Below are 17,893 nucleotides of genomic sequence, written 5' to 3' on the forward strand. Positions count from 1 at the left end.
TTGAGGGATGAATTTGACTCTTGGTGTAGAGTTCAGGACCAAGTGTCTTAGTTTGCCTTTTTATAACCAGGCCATGTTAGTTCCCTCCAAAATCCCAACTTGGGCACTACGCAAAAAGAAGATTCCCATCACATCAAACTGCGGTACATGCATGGAGTACTGAAATGTAGAACGAAATCAAAAACTAATTGCACAGTTTTGTTGTACTTTTGTGAGACGAATCTTTTTGAGCCTAATTAGTCAATATTTGGACAATTAATTCACAAATACAAACGAAATGCTACAATTGCGCTATAATAATTTTGGTTGTCCAAAGTTGGGCAACTAAAGCCAAGATCTTTCAGTTTACCCTGCACGTGCAGTTATTAATAATTACGGGTTGTCCATTTCTTTGAGTTCAACAAATCAAGATAATTCGGATTTAATAATATTCCAACACCAGATATAAGGGATCACACTATGAAATGCAGAATAAAGGTATATGTTCTTCCTACACTATAGAAAATTCAGGACCAGCCATACCATCTCCAACGTGGAAATGCTCATGATCTTCTCAACTCGCTCCAGCCCTTCTTGGCCCTGGCTCAGCTTTTGCTTCTGTGGTCTTAGCTTCGTAATAGCGAATAACACGGCTGTTGATTTTCTGAGTCGGGCGTGAATTTGGCTCCTCCGTCTGGTTAAGAAAACATGGACGTACAAATGAAAAGGATTCAGGATCACTCCATTGCAGTGTAAATTCAGAGGGGTCATAGTTCAGATGAACTGCGCTCTTTTTCAGTGTCCACTTCATCACATACGACGTACCTTGGTCTCTGACTTGAGGGAGTCGATCTGCTCCTTTGATGCATCTGCTACCTGGTAGGCAATTAGGCACAAGCATAATCGAACTCTTTGCATACTCTATAAATATTCTAAGTATAAATATGATGCACTCAAGTGTGCGGCATCACACACTGCTGGGGAAAGCGTCTTCAGTACCGGTTCCTAACCCTCCTTTAGTACCAATTGTGCAACCGGTATTGCTACTTCGGTACTAAAGGTCCCCTTTAGTACCGGGTCAAATAACCAGTACTAAAAGTGTATTAAAAAAAATCCCACCGGCCCGAGCCGAGCCGCACCCCACCGCCTTGGGGCGAGCTACATCCCACCGGCCACTGCCCTTGCCCCGTCGCTACCCTTGCCTCCCTGTAACGCCCGTAAAAATACACCCAATTAAATCACTCGTTAAAAATGCATTCCAAAATTTTTCCGACCGCTGAGCTCCGTCAAACCTTTTCCCTTCCGTCGGACCCGCCGTTCCGGCCCCGGCTCGTCAACCCTCTTTTTCCGCTCCCCGTAATTTTCGCCGCGTGCCAGTCCAATCCATCACGCGAGCCGTCTAAATCCCGCAACTTTCGCTGAGCTGCCCCTCTCCTTTTTCCTCTCCTTTCCCTTCCTTTTTCCTTTTCTTCCTTTTCTCCTTCTTCCTTCTTCTCTTCTTCTCCCTCTCCCTCCTTCCCTTCTCTCTCCTTCTTTTCCTTCTGGCGCAACTCCTCCTAGCGCCGTCCGCCTGGCGCTACGCGCCTGGCTCTTCCCAGCCCAGCACCTGCCGCACGCGCCTGGCCGCGTCTCGGGCCGCGCGCGCCAGGCCGCGTCGACCGCGCCGCGCGCGCCTGACCGCGCCGGCCGCGCCGCGTGCGCCAGGACGCGCCGCACGCGCCGTCCTGCTCCGCTCCGCCCGATCCATCCCGTCGCTGCCCCTGTGCACCGCGCCATCCGCCGGCCACCACGCCACCTCCCCGGCGCGCTTCCCCACGAGGTCGCCGCCCCCTGTGTGCCCTCGACGACCACGCCGCCACGCCATCCACGAGCAAGCCCGCCCGGGCACGCCACCGGCCGAAAAGTCCCAGCCACCATCATTGCCACCGGCCGCCCCTCCCTTGCCGGCCTATAAAAGGGGCCACGCCCGGCCCTCCGCACCACCACCACCGTCGCTAGCTCGCCGCCGCCCCTCCCTTGCCTCCCCGTGCGCCCGACCGCCGCCGCCGCTAGTCGCCGCCGCCCCCTCCTGGACCGACCGCCGGCGCCCCTTTCCCCACCGTCGCCGGCCAAGGTGAGGGCCCAAAACGGGTCCCCCACACCACCCTCTCCCTCCCCCACCATTCGGCCACGCCGCCGGCAAGCAAGGCCGGCCGGCCCGCCGCCGGTCAACCCTCCCCCACATCCCCTGTTATGGCCCAAGGAGGAAGAAGAGGATAAAGTCCCTCCTCTCCCGATCTAACCCTCAAGTTTTCCCTATTCGTGAACAAGTCCTCCCACCATTCCAAAAATAATTACAGATAGGCCCCTGCTCTCGCGGTTTAGTCCTAAACCTCATTTTAAAGCCCCTAATACTCCTTTAAACCGTCATTTCATGCGCCAAATTTCCTCCAATCAATCCCAAATTCGACCACGGCCTCCTCTCATATATTTCCGCCGAGGCATATCAAAATTTCATGAAAATACTCTTCCTACCTATTTTCCGTTCCCACTTCCTGTTCGGAGCTCAACGGGTAAAATCTTTTTCCTTTTTATTTATTGTGTGCTCATTTGTGTGTGCCATAGATCGCGGAGTACCCGAGGAGGAGCGCGAGGAGGAGTTCGACCGTGAGCCCGAGCCCGAGGACCAGTACCGCGAGCAGGAGCTCCCGGAAGGCTTTGAGAACGGCAAGTCCAATCTCACCCTTTGATGCATATTTAATACCCAGTTTTTCAGACACACCCTATTGGCCCGTTTTATAAAATGCATATTGTTTTATCGCAAGACACGGTTGGATAGCCACCCCTTGATTGTTATGATTATTCCTTGTTGTCCCATATTTATCTCTAAATATGAGTTGCTCTATTTAGATGATAAATACTGCTAGTATGCTTAGGAACTCATTATCCAAATTCAAACATGACTACATCTGTTTATTCGGAAGGTAAATGTGTGAGTATGTTTAACTGAGGAGTTGGGTTTTCGGGTGTAAAGAGAGGTGGTGGATGAGATGGATGGGTGTTTCTTGTGTGGAATACCGGGTTGTTGGGCTCGTACCTTAGTGGTTGAGCAGAGTGGGAGTTATCATCTTGTCATGGCTAAGGACCGAGTTGATGTGTCATCCTGCCTAATTCCATCATCGTACAACTACTCGACCGTTGTATGGGCAACGGCTTAGCATAAATCCCACTAGCTAATCTGCTAGGCTTCAGATGTGCTGGTGAGCAACGGGAGCCCTTGGAAAAGGACTAAGCTCTTGGTGACTTAGGTCCCGGTTTCGGCCCCGTGGATGGGTTGCTAACCCCTTGGGTGTTTCCGTGTTGAATAGTCAGTGTTGGCTAAGGTGGGTAATGGCTTTGTTAGGATCCGTACCGTCACTAAGGTGATCGCGTTACGGTACCCTACTTGTGGGAAAAGTGTACAACTTCTGCAGAGTTAAAACCTATCCGGGTAGCCGTGTCCACGGCATTGGACGAGTTACGGCTCGGTCACACAACTAGCTTTTGAGGGATGACTGGTATTTACGGTGTGTGTGGGTGTGTGGAATTTTGGAAGTGTCCGGCAGTTGTGCCGTGCGCTACGGCGGACGGGGAGTCCGGTAGCGATAAAACTTGGATCCTTTGTGTAGGATCAACCCCACTTGTTATATCGTTTATTAAAATGTTTATAAAACTTGGATCCTTTGTGTAGGATCAACCCCACTTGTTATATCGTTTATTAAAATGTTTTCATGAAACTTCTTTAAAATGAAACCCTGCATATGTCTAAAATTCAGCTTTATTGCAAATAAACCATAGCTATATCCTTGATGATTCATATGCATATTCTTGTTGTATCCCCCTCCGTGGATGGGGTTGGACTTGCTGAGTACTTTGTACTCACCCTTGTGTTGTTACTCCAGAGGAGGATCCGGACTTCGTCGCCGAGGACTTCGAGTAGAAGGTTGCGTCTGCACCCAACGCTGCCTGCGGTGTTGGCCCTTTTGCAGGATGCTTCCGCTGACGCATAGTTCCGATTGCAGCCCGGAGTTCGACTGGACTGCAACTTGGATTTGTATTGTTATCGCTTTAGTCTTGCTTTGGGTGTGGCTTGCCCACCCGCTCCTTCGGGAGTTGTACGGTTTCTGAACTATCTGTTGAATAAATGTGTTATCAGCCTCCTGGGACTGATAATTGGATCACATTTAGTCTCTACTTATGTGGGGACGCTTCACTCCCACCACCGCCCTTGCCCCCGTTGCCACCCTTGGGCCCCACGCCCCCACCAGCCACTTGGCCCCTCTCCAGAGACGCAACCCGCCGAGCGCTTGGCCCCTCGCCAGCGATCGAACTGAGTGAGATGAATGGAGGGAGAGGGGGAGAGGGACACATCTGGATCAAGATGCGCGCCCACCGTCGCCCGCAGCCGCGCCCGCCGTCGACGCCGCCTGTAGCCTGCTCCCGGCCGCGCCCGCTGTCGATGCCGACTGCGGCCCGCTCTCGGTCATGCCCGCCGTCGTGGCCTGCAACTCGTGCCTGCCATTGCCCCTGCCCGCGCCATCGGACGTCACCTTGCGTGCCGCAGCCACCTCACCTCGCCCCGCCGCTGCTCCTCACCGCCGATGAGGGGCGAGCGGAGGGGGGAGGGGAGGGGAGGCAGAGGAGGTGCCGGCCGGCCTCAAGAGTGAGAAGTGGAGGGAGAGAGGGAGTGAGAGAGGCGGCGGCGCACAAGGTGAGGTCCGGCGGTGCACAAGGAGGGAGGGAGTGAAGGGAGGGAGGGAGGAAGAGAGGCAGGGGGAGCTGAGAGTAGAGGGGAGAGGGAGAGGGAGAGGGCGGAGAGGAGAGGGAGAGGGTGAGGCCAGGCGGAGGGGGCTGGGAAGATAAGATGGGTGAGGCCAGGCGGAGGAGATAGGGCTTTAATACCGGTTGGGAGCTCCAACCGATACTAAAGATCACCCATTAGTACATTAGTACCGAGTGGGTGCTCATGTACATTAGTATCGGTGGAGGCTCCACCCAGTACCAATTGGGGACCTTTAGTACCGGTTGGAGCTCACAACCGGTACTAAAGGGGATCAGGGGGGCTCCTGGGGAACTAGCCGTTAGACCCGGTACTAATGCTCATATTAGTACCGAGTCAAAAATCAACCGGTACTAAGGGCTAGGACCAATGCTCAGTTTTCCAACAGTGACATTAGTGAAGAAGTTTATGGTCTTGCATTGAAAAGTAAATAAGGAGTAATTAACAAAAGGCCTTTGAAATCCTTGCATTTCAAGTTGTGCTTGCCAAATGAAATTAACCGGATGCCTGAAACAGACCCATAACTGCAGTGTACCTTGCTCAAGATCGTCCAAATCACTCCTTCGGTGCAAGGTGGCGTTGTAAGAGAGCCCTCGTATCTGTAGTAGCCTGAGTCTTTGTTTATCCAGGCTGCCGGATCAACTGGGCCCTTCACTTCCTCCGTAGCATTCTGTTTACCAGTAAGCTTCTCGAAGTACGGCCGTAGCTGCATATTAGGATGCCCTCGTCATGCTCTCATTCTCTGTGGATCGATACGATGATTTTGTAATTAAATCAACGACATGCATTATACGAGGCACGTATTCCCTCCGTTTCAAATTATAAGTCATTCCAATTTTTTTAAAGTCAAAACATCTCAAGTTTAACCAAATTTATGCAATAAAATAGATACCAAATAAGTACCATTAATTTTTTTAGTTAAATATATTTTCATAGTATATCCATTCGGTATCATAAATTTTTATGATCTTTACTATAATTTTGATCAAACGTGACTCTAAAGAAAAAGCTGGAGTGCAACGGAGGGAGTAGTACATCACCGAGCAGCTTGCTGGGCTTGCCTGCTTTGGAGCTGAACAGCACGGAGACGACAGCTTTCGCCTTGGTGGTGTCCTCATGCACCATGTGCATCTCCGCGTCGAAGCTGCACACACCACATCGTTGGAAACACACATCGACGACCAAGTAACAACAACGTACGGGTTCCTTTGGAATCCAGTCATGGCGTGGATGCTCACCGGGTGCCATTGACAGTGTGCTCAGAGGGCGCGTGCCAGTGCACCTGCAGCAGCGTGTAGTCCTTCCCGTCGATCGTCAGCTTGCCGTTCGCTTCTTTCCAGTTTAGCTAGACAAAAGAACAATTGGACAGGCATCACACATCACACCGAGAACCAAAAGATCGAAAAAAATCCTCAAATTCTTGTTTGCTATGCTTTCATCATCTAGATCAAAAGTAGAACGAAGAACAATGTTAAAGTTGGGCTCATCTGACCATGAAATCGTGGCCTCGGTTTTGCACGGCGGCGGCTCCGGCCTTGTAGGTCTGCTCCAGTGGGCCTAAATCCTCGGAGACCTCCACCTTTGCGACGTCGATCGGTGACTGCTCTTTGCCGCTGTCACAAACAGCCCAGTCCTTCTGCAACGTTGCCCATTTCGCAGGCCCGTCCGGGTCATCATCCTTGTAGCTGAAGGCTGAATGAGGCGTGCCTGTACAACCAAAAGAAATTAAAGCTGCATGATTTCTGTGCTAATTTGATGGAAATTCGCAGGTGCGAAAGTAGTTTCGGGTTCAGAACTCTGATCAGAGATATCCCTGAAGAAATCCAAGAAACTTACTGCCTACTGCTGACGCAGATCGCGCGCAGAATGCCAAGACCACAAGGATGGCCAACGCGAGGGTTGCACGAGCGCCGCCGTCGTTCGCATTCCGCCACCGGGCCATCGCTGCAGATTGTTGCAGCTTCCAACGTCGTGGACGTTCGTTATAGGAGGGTATCAATTCAAAGCCATGAGAGACCTGCGCGTACGTGCGTGAGAGAGGGCCGCCTTTAAAATAGGAGGAGAGTAGATTATGGCCTCATATCGCCAATGGAGTATTTTGGGCTTCTAACAATCTAATTGTGTCGTGATCGACGCCTGAGTTCTAGAGTTTAGGCTCCTTTTTTATGCAAACATCTGTTGATGGGTCAGTTGAGTTGAGCACACAGCACAGTAGTCGCCACAGAGCTTCTACGTGACCCAACCAAGACTGGGTTCATCTTGTACCTGACCATCGGGCTGACCCGAAGGAGACACGTGTGCAGACGTGCAGCTTCGGAGTAGTTGGATACAGTCAAATATGCTGGGCTCTCTCTACCTAGCTTGAGACCGTTAACGTGAGATGCTTCGCCGATACGTTGGATCGGGTGTTTGGATACGAGGGGTTAAACTTTAACAAGGTTATATCGGATATTTAGGTGCTTATTAGGAGGATAGCTAATTACAAAATTAATTGCACGGATGAAGTCTAATTCACGAGACGAATCTATTGAGGGCTAATTAATCCATCACTAGCAAATGGTTACTGTAGCACCACATTATCAAATCATGGACTAATTAGGCTTAATAGATTCATCTCACGAATTAGACTCCATCTGTGTAATTAGTTTTGTAATTAGACTATATTTAATACTCCTAATTAGTATGAAACATCCGATATGACAGGTGTTAAAGTTTAGCAGGGGTATAATTTTCAACGAGAAGAATCTGAGACACATGCGTCAAAACAAACCTCACATGCCACCAAGTAAATACCTGTTCCTGATGTGAGGGATTGGAGGCGTTGCTGAGCCACTCCGGCGTTCCAAGATTTGCACTCCCGTTTCAAACAAAAGGATTGGAGGGAGTTCACAACTCGAACATGCCACCAAGTGCGCACCCCCAACCCAACTCTCCGCGCGGAGCAGGTACGTGTGACCAGTTCCAGGAAAGAACCCAGCAAGCCGCCCCATTTCCAGTTTTCCACACTACTCGCCGCCGGCCGCCTTGCTTTCCAAGCCGTCGCGCGGGTCAAACCCCGGGACGCACGTCACGGGCCACTGTGCCACGGGCACGCACCCTCGCGCTTCCCCGTATAAAACGACAGCTGCGCCGCGCAGGAGGGCTCCAGCCGACCGGGAAAACCACGAGCCATCCGTGAAATCGCCGCGCCAGAGCCTGCCCGAGCTCCGCCCACGCACGCTTCCAAGCTTCCAACGCGGCGCGGGCACGTGACGTGACACATCGTCCCCGAGATGGCGCCGCGCCAGCAGCAGCCGCTGCTCCCGAGCTTCCTCTACGCGCCGCGGCCCGGCGCCAGCGGCCGCCGGGAGGCGCCGCCCGCCGCGGTGGTGGCGGGGGCGCCGAGCGAGCCGTTTGGGAAGATCGAGATGTTCTCGCCGGCATACTACGCGGCGGGCGCCGTCGGTGGGGCCGCGGCCTGCGGGTTCACGCACGCCGCCGTGACGCCGCTCGACGTCATCAAGTGCAACATCCAGGTGCGTAACTGCGTGCGTGTCGTGTCCGACAACCTGTGGTCGCCTGAGCGCCGCGCGCGCCACGGGAAATGTCGCACTCTTTGACCGTTTGACTCCCAAGGTTTGTGGTTGCGTTTCGCTTTCGCCACGAATTGTTTAGCTTCTTGTACAATTGCATTGGGTCAGCCCAGCTGAACAAGGCCGAAATGTGTCCTATTGGTTTGCCGCCCGGCCCGTTTGAACATCCTCAACATTACAGCAGCAGAGCAGCAGCTTAACACACAGAACACACAGCTGCACAGCTGCTCTGATTTTATTTCTGTATTCTTTGAGCAAGAACGCTGTTATGATTTCTTACGTGGCGAAATGCAACATGGCCTCGCTCGCAGATCGACCCTGCCAAGTACAAGAGCACCTCGTCGGCGTTCGGCGTGGTGATGAGGGAGCAGGGCCTCCGCGGCTTCTTCAGGGGCTGGGCGCCGACGTTCCTGGGGTACAGCGCGCAGGGCGCGTTCAAGTACGGCCTCTACGAGATCTTCAAGAAGGAGTACACCGACCTCGCCGGCCCCGAGTACGCCGACAAGTACAAGACCCTCATCTACCTCGCCGGCTCGGCCACCGCCGAGGTGTTCGCCGACATCGCGCTCTGCCCCATGGAGGCCGTCAAGGTCAGGGTGCAGACGCAGCCCGGCTACGCCAGGGGGCTCCGCGACGGCTTCCCCAAGATCGTCAGGTCCGAGGGATATGCAGGGTATGTGGTACAACATCAAGCTCAGGCTGCCTGTGTTTATGCTGTTTTGTGCTGACAAACTCGTCGATGATGTTTCTGAACTTCAGGCTGTTTAGAGGACTGGTTCCTCTTTGGGGGCGACAGATTCCTTGTAAGTGTCCTCTCTTTTTTCAGATAGCATCCATAGTTTGCATATGAGCTTTCCAAACTGAACTTCCCCATCCTCCGTGCAGACACCATGATGAAGTTCGCGACATACGAGAACATCGTGGAGATGACCTACAAGCACCTCATCTCAACGCCAAAGGATCAGTGCAGCAAACCACTCCAGCTCGGAGTCAGTTTCGGGAGCGGCTACATCGCCGGAGTCTTCTGCGCCGCCGTCTCGCACCCTGCCGACAACTTGGTCTCGTTCCTGAACAACTCCAGGGGAGCCACTGTCGGAGATGTGAGTCCACATTGCAGAACGCAGATGAACTCCACCCACATTGATTGCTCTTTTGCCGATATGTGATGTTTTCTCTCAATCCGTCAGGCTGTCAAGAACCTTGGCCTCATGGGCCTTTTCACGCGTGGCCTTCCTCTTCGCATTCTGATGGTCGGTACCCTGACTGGCGCTCAGTGGGTCATCTATGATTCCTTCAAAGTTATGATTGGACTGTAAGTGATCCAGTGTGTTATGATTTTTTTTATAGGATAACCTGCCTTGTTAAGATTGCTGTAATAACAACTGGTAAATTTTGCAGGCCAACGACAGGTGGAGCGCCTGCTCCTACCACTGTCCCACTGGAAGGGCTGGCAGAGCTGAAAGCCTCTGCTTGAAGGTCCAAAACTTTGACAGATAATGTAATTCTTTCATCGTTACTACGTGGGTGTTTGGGAGACAAGGGCTAAACTTTAACCCTGTCACATCGGATTCGGATACTAATTATGATAACTAAATATGAGCTAATTACAAAACTAATAGCAGAACCCCTAGGCTAAATCGCGAGACGAATCTATTAAGCCTAATTAATCCATCATTAGCGAATGGTTACTGTAGCACCACATTGTCAAATCATGAACTAATTAGGCTTAATACGTCTCATGATTTAACCTAGGGGTTGTGTAATTAGTTTTGTAATTAGTCTAAGTTTAATACTCCTAATTAGTGTCCAAACATTCGATGTGACGGGGGCTAAAATTTAGCCCCCTCCTCCCAAACTCCGCCTATATTGGTGATTGTAACAATTTTCCGCCCGGAGGGTTGTCCCAGGCTTGCGAAATTTTTTAATAAATTAGTTACTGCTACCTGTTATGAACAGAATACGAAAGATGAAGTTACTAGTCATAAAGTTGATAAAAATATTTGGATGCAAATTATTTGGGTTTGTACTAAACTGACCCTCCTTTGGTCAATTGATGGCACTAATTGGGTGCCCTAATGTAAATGACTAAATGTATTCATATCGGATAATACCATGTTTCATGTTGCAGCATGGCTTCAATCACATATTCTTTTTTTTAAAAAAAAAGGTTAATGTGTCAAGATTCGTCCGAAAAAATTGCGGCAAGAGATAGTTCAATAGTTCAATGCATGGAATTTACTGGTTCTAGTTTTGATACAAATTCAGGTGACAAATTTGCCAATATATATGGGAACACTTACTTAGCTGTCTTGGTAGTTTTGATATTCTCAGTGTTAATGGTTGAGACTAGATAAATAGGTGCTATTTGTGTTTTTCGCGGCATATTGCTTAATTGCGAAATTCAAAATATAAATAGGTGCTTTCTGAACAAAGATAAAAAAAAACGTAGGATTTTCAAACCAAAATGAAGTCACCGGAGCATGAGTAGTAGTATGGACGGAGGGAGTACATAGCTTGCATTGTGTTTTCTATGTTTTTTTGTTTTTCTTTTCACCGATTATATACATCTCTACATCGACCGACCTTCTCTATCTCGCCAAACAAGTGTACTAAGCAAATGAATCGTAAGCAGAGCATACAATAATCGGAAGTCGGCACGGCAAGACACCAACAGCATACCTAATCTTAGTTTAAACCCACTGCAACTAGTTTATTCTCTGATACGACCATTCCTCTGTGCTGTTGCACCTGTCGACTGTCGTGTCGTGTCCTTCTAAAAAATCAGCTGGTATCATGTAATCGTCTTGACCAAGAACTACCGCTCCGGCGCCACGTCGGCACCAGATTAGTTCAGCCTCTGATCCGTGCCACGTCGCAGGAGCTGAATCTTGTGCTGCTATCTTGGCTCTGACACGCCCTGCAACGAGTCGGTCAACTGCGAGGCGCCAGCCGTCGACGACGGCGTGCCCGCGGAGCCAGACGTGCCGGCCATGGCGACCAGTGAGGTGGTCGGCACGGCGTAGCCCCTCCCGTAGAGGCGTAGGAACCCGAGCGCCTCGACGCGCGGTTCCGGTGGGGACACGGTGCCTTCCAGCATACGCACCACGGCGGCCATGCTCGGCCGCTGGGCGGGGTCCTCGTGCAGGCAGCAGAGCGCGATGCGCACGGCGCGCGCCACCTCGGCCTCGTCTGCGCGGCCTTCCAGCCTCGCGTCGATGATGTCCAGGTGCCTCCCCTGCTCGTGGAGCTCCAGCGCCACCATCGGGAAGTACTCGTCGCCACTGCAGCTGGCGCCGCTCGGCGTCGACGCCGCCGCCGCGCTGCTCCATCCGGACGGCCACTCCGACAGCTGCTCGCCGCTGCCCCCGATGATGGCGACGTTGTTGTCGGTCTGCTCGCCCCGGTTCTTCCTCCCGTGTATCAGCTCGAGCATCACCATGCCGAAGCTGTACACGTCGGCGCGGTCCGAGATGGCGGCGTTGCTGAGCCACTCCGGCGCGAGGTACCCGCGGGTGCCGCGCATGGTGGTGAACAGCTCCGACTGCTCCGGCGACATCAGCTTGGCGAGGCCGAAGTCGGCGATCTTCACCTGCCCGCCGTCGGCCAGCAGGATGTTCTCCGGCTTCACATCGCAGTGCACGATCTTCTGGTCGCACCCCGTGTGCAGGTACGCCAGGCCGCGGGCCGCTCCGAGCGCCACCTCCATGCGCTCACCCCACTCCAACACTGGCCCCGTGCGGCCGAACAGCGACCGGTCAAGGGAGCCCCTGTTCATGTACTCGTAAACGAGCAGCCGGCGCGAGCCCTCCGCGCAGAAGCCGCGGAGGCGGACGAGATTGACGTGCCGGATGCTGGCGATGACCGTGATCTCGGTGCAGAACTCCCGCTTGGCCTGCACGCCGACGGCCTCGAGCTTCTTCACCGCGATGAGCCCCTCGCCGCCGGGGAGTTCCCCTTTGTACACAGAACCGAACCCGCCGGAGCCAATTTTGGTCCCAAAGTTGCCTGTTATCGTCGCAATCTCCGCGTAGGTAAACCGCGTCGGCATGCCCGGTACGACGATATCGTCGTCATCAGCGTCGGCATTACCCGTGTCCCACGACGGCGGCTTTTTACGGCCCACGTACGCCTGCTTCACGCCGGAGCTCTTGGCCTTCTTCTTCTTGCCGTTCTTCCTCATCCTCCTCCAACACGCGTACCATGCGATCACCGCAACGAGAAGGAACGCCGCGATGGATGGCAAGACGATTGGGACGGTGCGGTTCGCAGACGACGACTTCGAATTCCTTGTACCATTCTGCGGCGAGTGGACCGTCTTGATGTATCCCAAGGCTGAAGCCGACGAGCTCAAATACAGCGAGCCGAGCAGCTTTTCCCGAACCAGGTAGCAGCTCCGGGAGGAGGTGTCGTAGAAGTAGGCGAGGCAAGTGCAGATCCCGGTGCAGAGGCCGCGGCACGCCGTGTAGTTGAGGCCGGCCATGGTCGGGGGATCGAACTTGGTGGCGAAGTAGGCAGCCTGAGACTTGAGGGCGAGGTAAGAAACGGGCACGGTGCTGTTGTTGCTCTGGCAAGAGGCCGGCGACGCGAGCGTCGAGCCGTCCCCCGGTATGCACGCGCCGGGGGTCGACGGGGAAGCCGCGAAGAGCGGTGGGCATGTGCAGGTCGAGCTGTTGCCGGCCGTTGAGCAGAGCCCCAGGGACGGGCACTGCAGCGGGAGGTCGCAGTCGTTGGCTGGCGCCAGGAAGTCGCCTCCGAGCGACGCCGACGAGTTCACCATCGGGTAGCCCGTGATGCGCAGGCGGCCGTCGTACCCCAGCTTCAGCACGGGGAACGCCGCGGCCGCGAGGTCCACGCGGAACACGGGGCCGCCGTCGGCGGCGACCGCGAACAGCCCCGACGCGTTCACCGACACGGACGCCACCGCGACGTTGCGGTCCTTGTAGGACCGGAGGTCGTTCGACAGCCGCCAGTACGTGGACCCCTGCCACGTCAGCACCACGTCCGCGGCCGTCACGGCGAGCCGGTAGTCCCCCTCCGCGAGGCCAGCGGCGCTCGCCGCCGCGGCCAGGCACGCGCCGGCGCGCAGCGGCTGGCCCGGGAGCAGGGTGTCGGTGGCGGCGTCGAACGACTGCCACAGCGTGGCGTTCCCGGCGCCCAGCAGCTGGAGGTTCCCGCTGTCCTGCAGCCGCAGCGCCGTGACGGGGGACCGCAGCGGCGACGGCGTCGACCACAGCACCGTCCCATTGGGGTCCGACACGGTGATCCCCTGCGCGGTGAGATTGACGGAGCCCGACGACGTCGTCGGCGCGGCGCGGTTTGCCGACCAGACCACCGTGGCGGACGGGGTGTGCAGGACGGCGAGGTAGAACCTGTCCTGCTGCTTCCCGGGGTTGGTCACGGCGGCCCTGAACGCGCGGTTCCTGGACTCGAGGAACGCGCCGCCGGTGTCGACGTACAGGATGCTAGAGGCGACGAGGTCGGGGTACGCGAACTCCGTCGCCAGCGGCCCCGCGTCCGCGGTGCGGGCGGAGAGGAGGAGGAGGATCAGGGTCGAGACCAGGAACGCGAGCGAGCGCGGCGGAGCGGGACGGAGCGGAGACATTTGTGCCGCGACGGCGTGGGGCGCGCGCGGATGCGGGCGCCCATGAAGCGTAGGAGGAGTGCACGGCACCGGGTGGCGTAGGAGAGCGTTGACCTGGGCTATATGCTGCGTGCGCTCTGGTTGGCGGGAATAGACCGGCATCTGTCGCAGCGGCGGCAGAGTCGTTGGGTTCAGACTGCTCGGTTGCCGCGGTTTGGAATCTAGCGGCGCGGGACTCGCTGGATTTTTGTGCTTCTGCGCGATCGGGATGGGTTGGATAAACAATCCGCGATAAACAATGCGGAGGGTCGAGCTGCGCGACGACCAGCTGATAGCGAAGTTTATTTGATATTTAATTTAGAGGAGCACAGGTGCGACCTGAGCTGCTGAGAGAACTTGTCAAACAGAGTTGGTTTTGTGGCTTTTCTTGTGCAGGCCTAGGACACTACTGTTGTGCATTGACTTCCGATCATCATTCAACCTGGTCCGTTCGTCAGCGCGGTGGGAAGTCAACTGCCCCGCTCATGTCTAGCTCAAGAATTAATACCCAGATGGAGTCCACTCTGGAGTTCAGAATCGAGGGGAACAGGGTGCAGTGTGGTATGGGCGATCATGCAAGTGGAGCTAAATTTTGGGTTACAGTTACACCCATGTGGCTTCAAGGTTAGTAACCATAAAAAAAGATTAACAGGCTAGCGCAATCGAAGTGGTTCAGACGGATGTTTCGTTGACGATCTCGATTGGCCGAGCGCAGATGTGCTCTGGAAAAGAAAACACGGAGTAGCAGACGTCTTCAGATACTAAATGCGTTGTGCGTTGCAATCAGAATATGTTACTACTAGCAGTACAGATTTAGCATCAGGAAAAATGGCAAAGAAAATAAGCTTAACTAAGCAGCATCTTGCGTCTTCAGACCAGACGTTTCTCCGGTCTCGGTTTTAACTTTCGCAACAGCGGCCGCCGCGGGGCGCGGGTGACTCGACCGGGCGTGCCGCCGCGGGCGCCGGTGGCTTGACCAGGCCGACCGGCGCCGGCTGCGTACAACCTCCGGCCAGGGACGGGTTAATCGTGGCCAGATCCACAAAAAATTGCTCCGCGTTGACGTTGAAGCGCGCCGCACCATTCTTCTCGTTCGCTGCTCCGCCGTGGCCGTCCGCGGTCGGCGCCAACGAGGTTCGCTGGTAAGGGTAACCGTTGTACGACGGGCCGCGAGGCACGGCGGCGGCCCCCGCGCGCCGGTTGGCGCCGCCGTTGAGGAACGGCTGCAGCATCTGCTGCTGCGGCAGGAACGCGGGCAGCCTCTGCAGCTGCGACGAGGACGCGTTGCCGGGCGGCGGTTGCTGCACTTGCACGGGTCGGTAGTTCTGGTCGTAGCAGCACTGCAGGGACACCTGCGGCCTGAACCCCGTCCCCGGGTGCCGCGGCGGCTGGCTCCCCGGGAAGCCCGGCAGCCTCGCCGCCTGGTTCGCCGGTGTCGTAGGACGCGTCATCGTTGCCGCCATCTGGCCAAAGGGGTCGTCGTCAGTCGGGTCCGCGAACGGCTGGTACAGCACCGGCGTTGGTGTTGGCAGCTGCACGAGTCCCCAGCCACCGCACGCGCCCGCCGGCGGCTTCGCTGGTGCCTGGCCGTTGTACGCACCTGCCGGCCGCGGCATTGGTGGTGCCTGAAACTGAAGGCCACAGTGTGCACCCGTTAGTTGACCCAGACCACCGCAGTACGCTTCCGTCGAGGAGGCAGCGTTGCTGGTGGAGGAGTAGCTCGCTTGCGTGGCTGATCCAGTGCTTAGGCTCCCTTGACGGGCCTGCTTCCGGGCGGGCGCGAAGCTACCGCGCTGCGGCGGCTGCTCGACCATGGGCCGCTTGCCGGCCTGCTTGTCTGCGTGCATGGACTCCGCCGTGCCTTGGCCGTGTGGCGTGGAGGAGCACGCTTCCTCTTCTTCCTCTTCGAACGCCGAGCTGGTGCCTTCCTCGTCGTCGTCGGCGTCGCCTTTCTTCTTGTGCTGCGGGGACACGTAGATCTTGCACATGACGTACTCGTCCAACTGCATCCAGTCACCGAAATAGCTTAATTAGCAATCACACGCCAGTATAGCAACGCAGTAGAAATATTATTTTGAAGCGGACATGCTGTGGAAATATACTTTTGCAAGCAGAGGTGCCCACACATAGAGCTGTCAATGGAGTTTAGAGTTTGGGGCTCGTGAGTCGCTCGCGTTTGGCTCGTCTTACACATGTTTCAGTATGGTTTCGAATTCTAAACGAGCCAAGCTCAGGCTTGTTCAAAACTCGTGAGCTTTTCGAGCTAGCTCGAGTAAGCTCGTGGATTATTACAACCAGGAGCAGACCCAGAGCACGGCGACCCTAGGCACATGCCCCAGCTCCAATAAGTAAGGGTGCACTGCATCGTAAAAAATTGCCAAAGGCACATAGCAAGGCAGACAGCACACCACGGCATGCAGACTGCAGTGTCTGCCCAGGCTCAATAAAAACTCTGGGTTCGCCACTGATTACAACAAGTGAAAACTCCATTGCGTATATTCTAATTTTCTTATCTAATTGCATTGTCCAAATCTCCGAAGTTTACAAACAATGCAATGACTCTAGTCTAATTATTATATAGACTTTATTATATTATAAGTTTATGATTGATAAAAATCACAAGACTAAAATACTTGTGGTTGGCTCGCTATAAGAGATCGGCTTGAATTACGAGTGGGCCAAACTTTAGTCTAGTTGCAGGCTCCGATCGAGCTCGGCTCGATATTCTAATAACAAGCTCAAGCTTGAGATGATGAGCCCGCTCGGCTCATTTACATTTACAGCCCTACCCACAGAAACAAACCGACAAGAAAAAAAAAGGAAAAGAAAGAAAGCGTCTCGAATTGAAACTTACCATGTTCTTGGCGCCAGGCTTATCGAGCTTGATCTCGTACTCGGGGACGGTGAGCTCGAGCATGATCCACTTGGTCCTGGCCTCCTTCTTGGGGTTGCCCTCGAAGTAGTTGAGCACGCTCTTGCAGAACTTGATGCCGTTGCAGACCACCTCCTCGGCCACCTCCTTGGTGGCCGTTGACGCCTTCCACCGCCCGCGCCCGTCCCGCGTCTTCCGCGCCGGCCTCACGCCGTTCCCGTACATGCGCGCCCTCGACGACAGGAAGTACCACTCCTCCTGCCCCCCGCTCTTGTACTCTGCGATGCGATGTCACCACGACGCCATGAAATCAGACAGAAAATGCAGGACGAAACAAAATTTGCTCGTCGGCTAGAACATGATAGCCTACCGTTGGTCAGCCTGTCCGGGTGGTAGTCGTACACGCTGGCCTCGATGACGGAGTCGTTGGGCACGGTCGGCCGGCCCTGCAGCCTGGGGAGGAGGTAGTACTCGACGAGCTCCTCGTCCTTGGGCTTGAACCGGAAGCCGATCGGGTACTTCTTCTCGCCGCCTCCCTCCATGCCGCCGGCGAGCCGATCCCGAGTTCGCCGAAATCCGGCGCTGACGACAGGCAGTGGTGTGCTACGACGTGCATCTGTTTGAGTTGGACACGCCGACGCCTCCACGACTCTTTATGGTGGGCCGGCTCGCCCCCCTAAAAAAAAGGAAACGGAGGACGTAACCGCTCCGAATCGGGCTGGGGACGGGATACGTTTGGAATTCGGTGGATTCGATTCGATCCGAATAGCACTCGTTTTTTTGAGGGGGATCCGAATAGCACTCGGATACGATTTCTGATTCGCCCCGCCGCGCGCACAGGCGGGCCCAATCCTTTGATGGCCTGCCTAGTAGGAAAAGTCCCTTACCCGAAGCCCAAACTTGTTTTGTACCGAAGCGTTCGTTGGGCCAAGGCAGGCTCATGGGCTAATCGCAGAACTCACCCACGGCACACGGCCCACAAACAAACCCCTCCCTCCTGCGCGGCGCGCCGTCCGGCCGATCAAACCAGCGGCGGCCCCTTGGCGCTGCGG

At 54.9% G+C, this 17,893-nt stretch overlaps 4 protein-coding genes across 4 annotated transcripts; 1 reads left to right on the plus strand and 3 right to left on the minus strand.

Moving 5' to 3' along the window:
• Positions 1–553: 553 nt before the first annotated feature.
• LOC101766319 (alpha carbonic anhydrase 2) lies at positions 554–6,719 on the minus strand. Its single transcript, XM_004959447.1, has 7 exons — positions 6,614–6,719; positions 6,270–6,484; positions 6,016–6,122; positions 5,813–5,921; positions 5,313–5,483; positions 805–855; positions 554–667 (listed from the first exon to the last, which is right to left on the minus strand). The coding sequence occupies exons 1-7, from the start codon at positions 6,717–6,719 to the stop codon at positions 554–556; spliced, it is 873 nt and encodes a 290-aa protein (XP_004959504.1).
• Positions 6,720–7,766: 1,047 nt separating this feature from the next.
• Positions 7,767–10,488, plus strand: LOC101766729 (mitochondrial phosphate carrier protein 3, mitochondrial). The gene is made up of 6 exons (XM_004959448.3): positions 7,767–8,292; positions 8,661–9,022; positions 9,109–9,152; positions 9,235–9,449; positions 9,537–9,661; positions 9,748–10,488. Exons 1-6 carry the CDS (start codon positions 8,050–8,052, stop codon positions 9,821–9,823), a joined length of 1,065 nt encoding a protein of 354 aa, XP_004959505.1. The 5' UTR covers positions 7,767–8,049; the 3' UTR covers positions 9,824–10,488.
• Positions 10,489–10,842: 354 nt separating this feature from the next.
• Positions 10,843–14,097, minus strand: LOC101755747 (G-type lectin S-receptor-like serine/threonine-protein kinase At5g35370). Its single transcript, XM_004956945.3, has one exon. The coding sequence runs from the start codon at positions 14,090–14,092 to the stop codon at positions 11,246–11,248; it is 2,847 nt and encodes a 948-aa protein (XP_004957002.2). The 5' UTR covers positions 14,093–14,097; the 3' UTR covers positions 10,843–11,245.
• A 771-nt stretch (positions 14,098–14,868) lies between these two features.
• Positions 14,869–17,383, minus strand: LOC101767141 (NAC domain-containing protein 71). The gene is made up of 3 exons (XM_004959449.1): positions 17,212–17,383; positions 16,824–17,119; positions 14,869–15,972 (listed from the first exon to the last, which is right to left on the minus strand). The coding sequence occupies exons 1-3, from the start codon at positions 17,381–17,383 to the stop codon at positions 14,869–14,871; spliced, it is 1,572 nt and encodes a 523-aa protein (XP_004959506.1).
• Between the last annotated feature and the right edge of the window lie 510 nt (positions 17,384–17,893).

This window comes from Setaria italica, chromosome II (assembly GCF_000263155.2).
Source record: "Setaria italica strain Yugu1 chromosome II, Setaria_italica_v2.0, whole genome shotgun sequence".
In the NCBI taxonomy this organism is placed as follows: Eukaryota; Viridiplantae; Streptophyta; class Magnoliopsida; order Poales; family Poaceae; genus Setaria; species Setaria italica.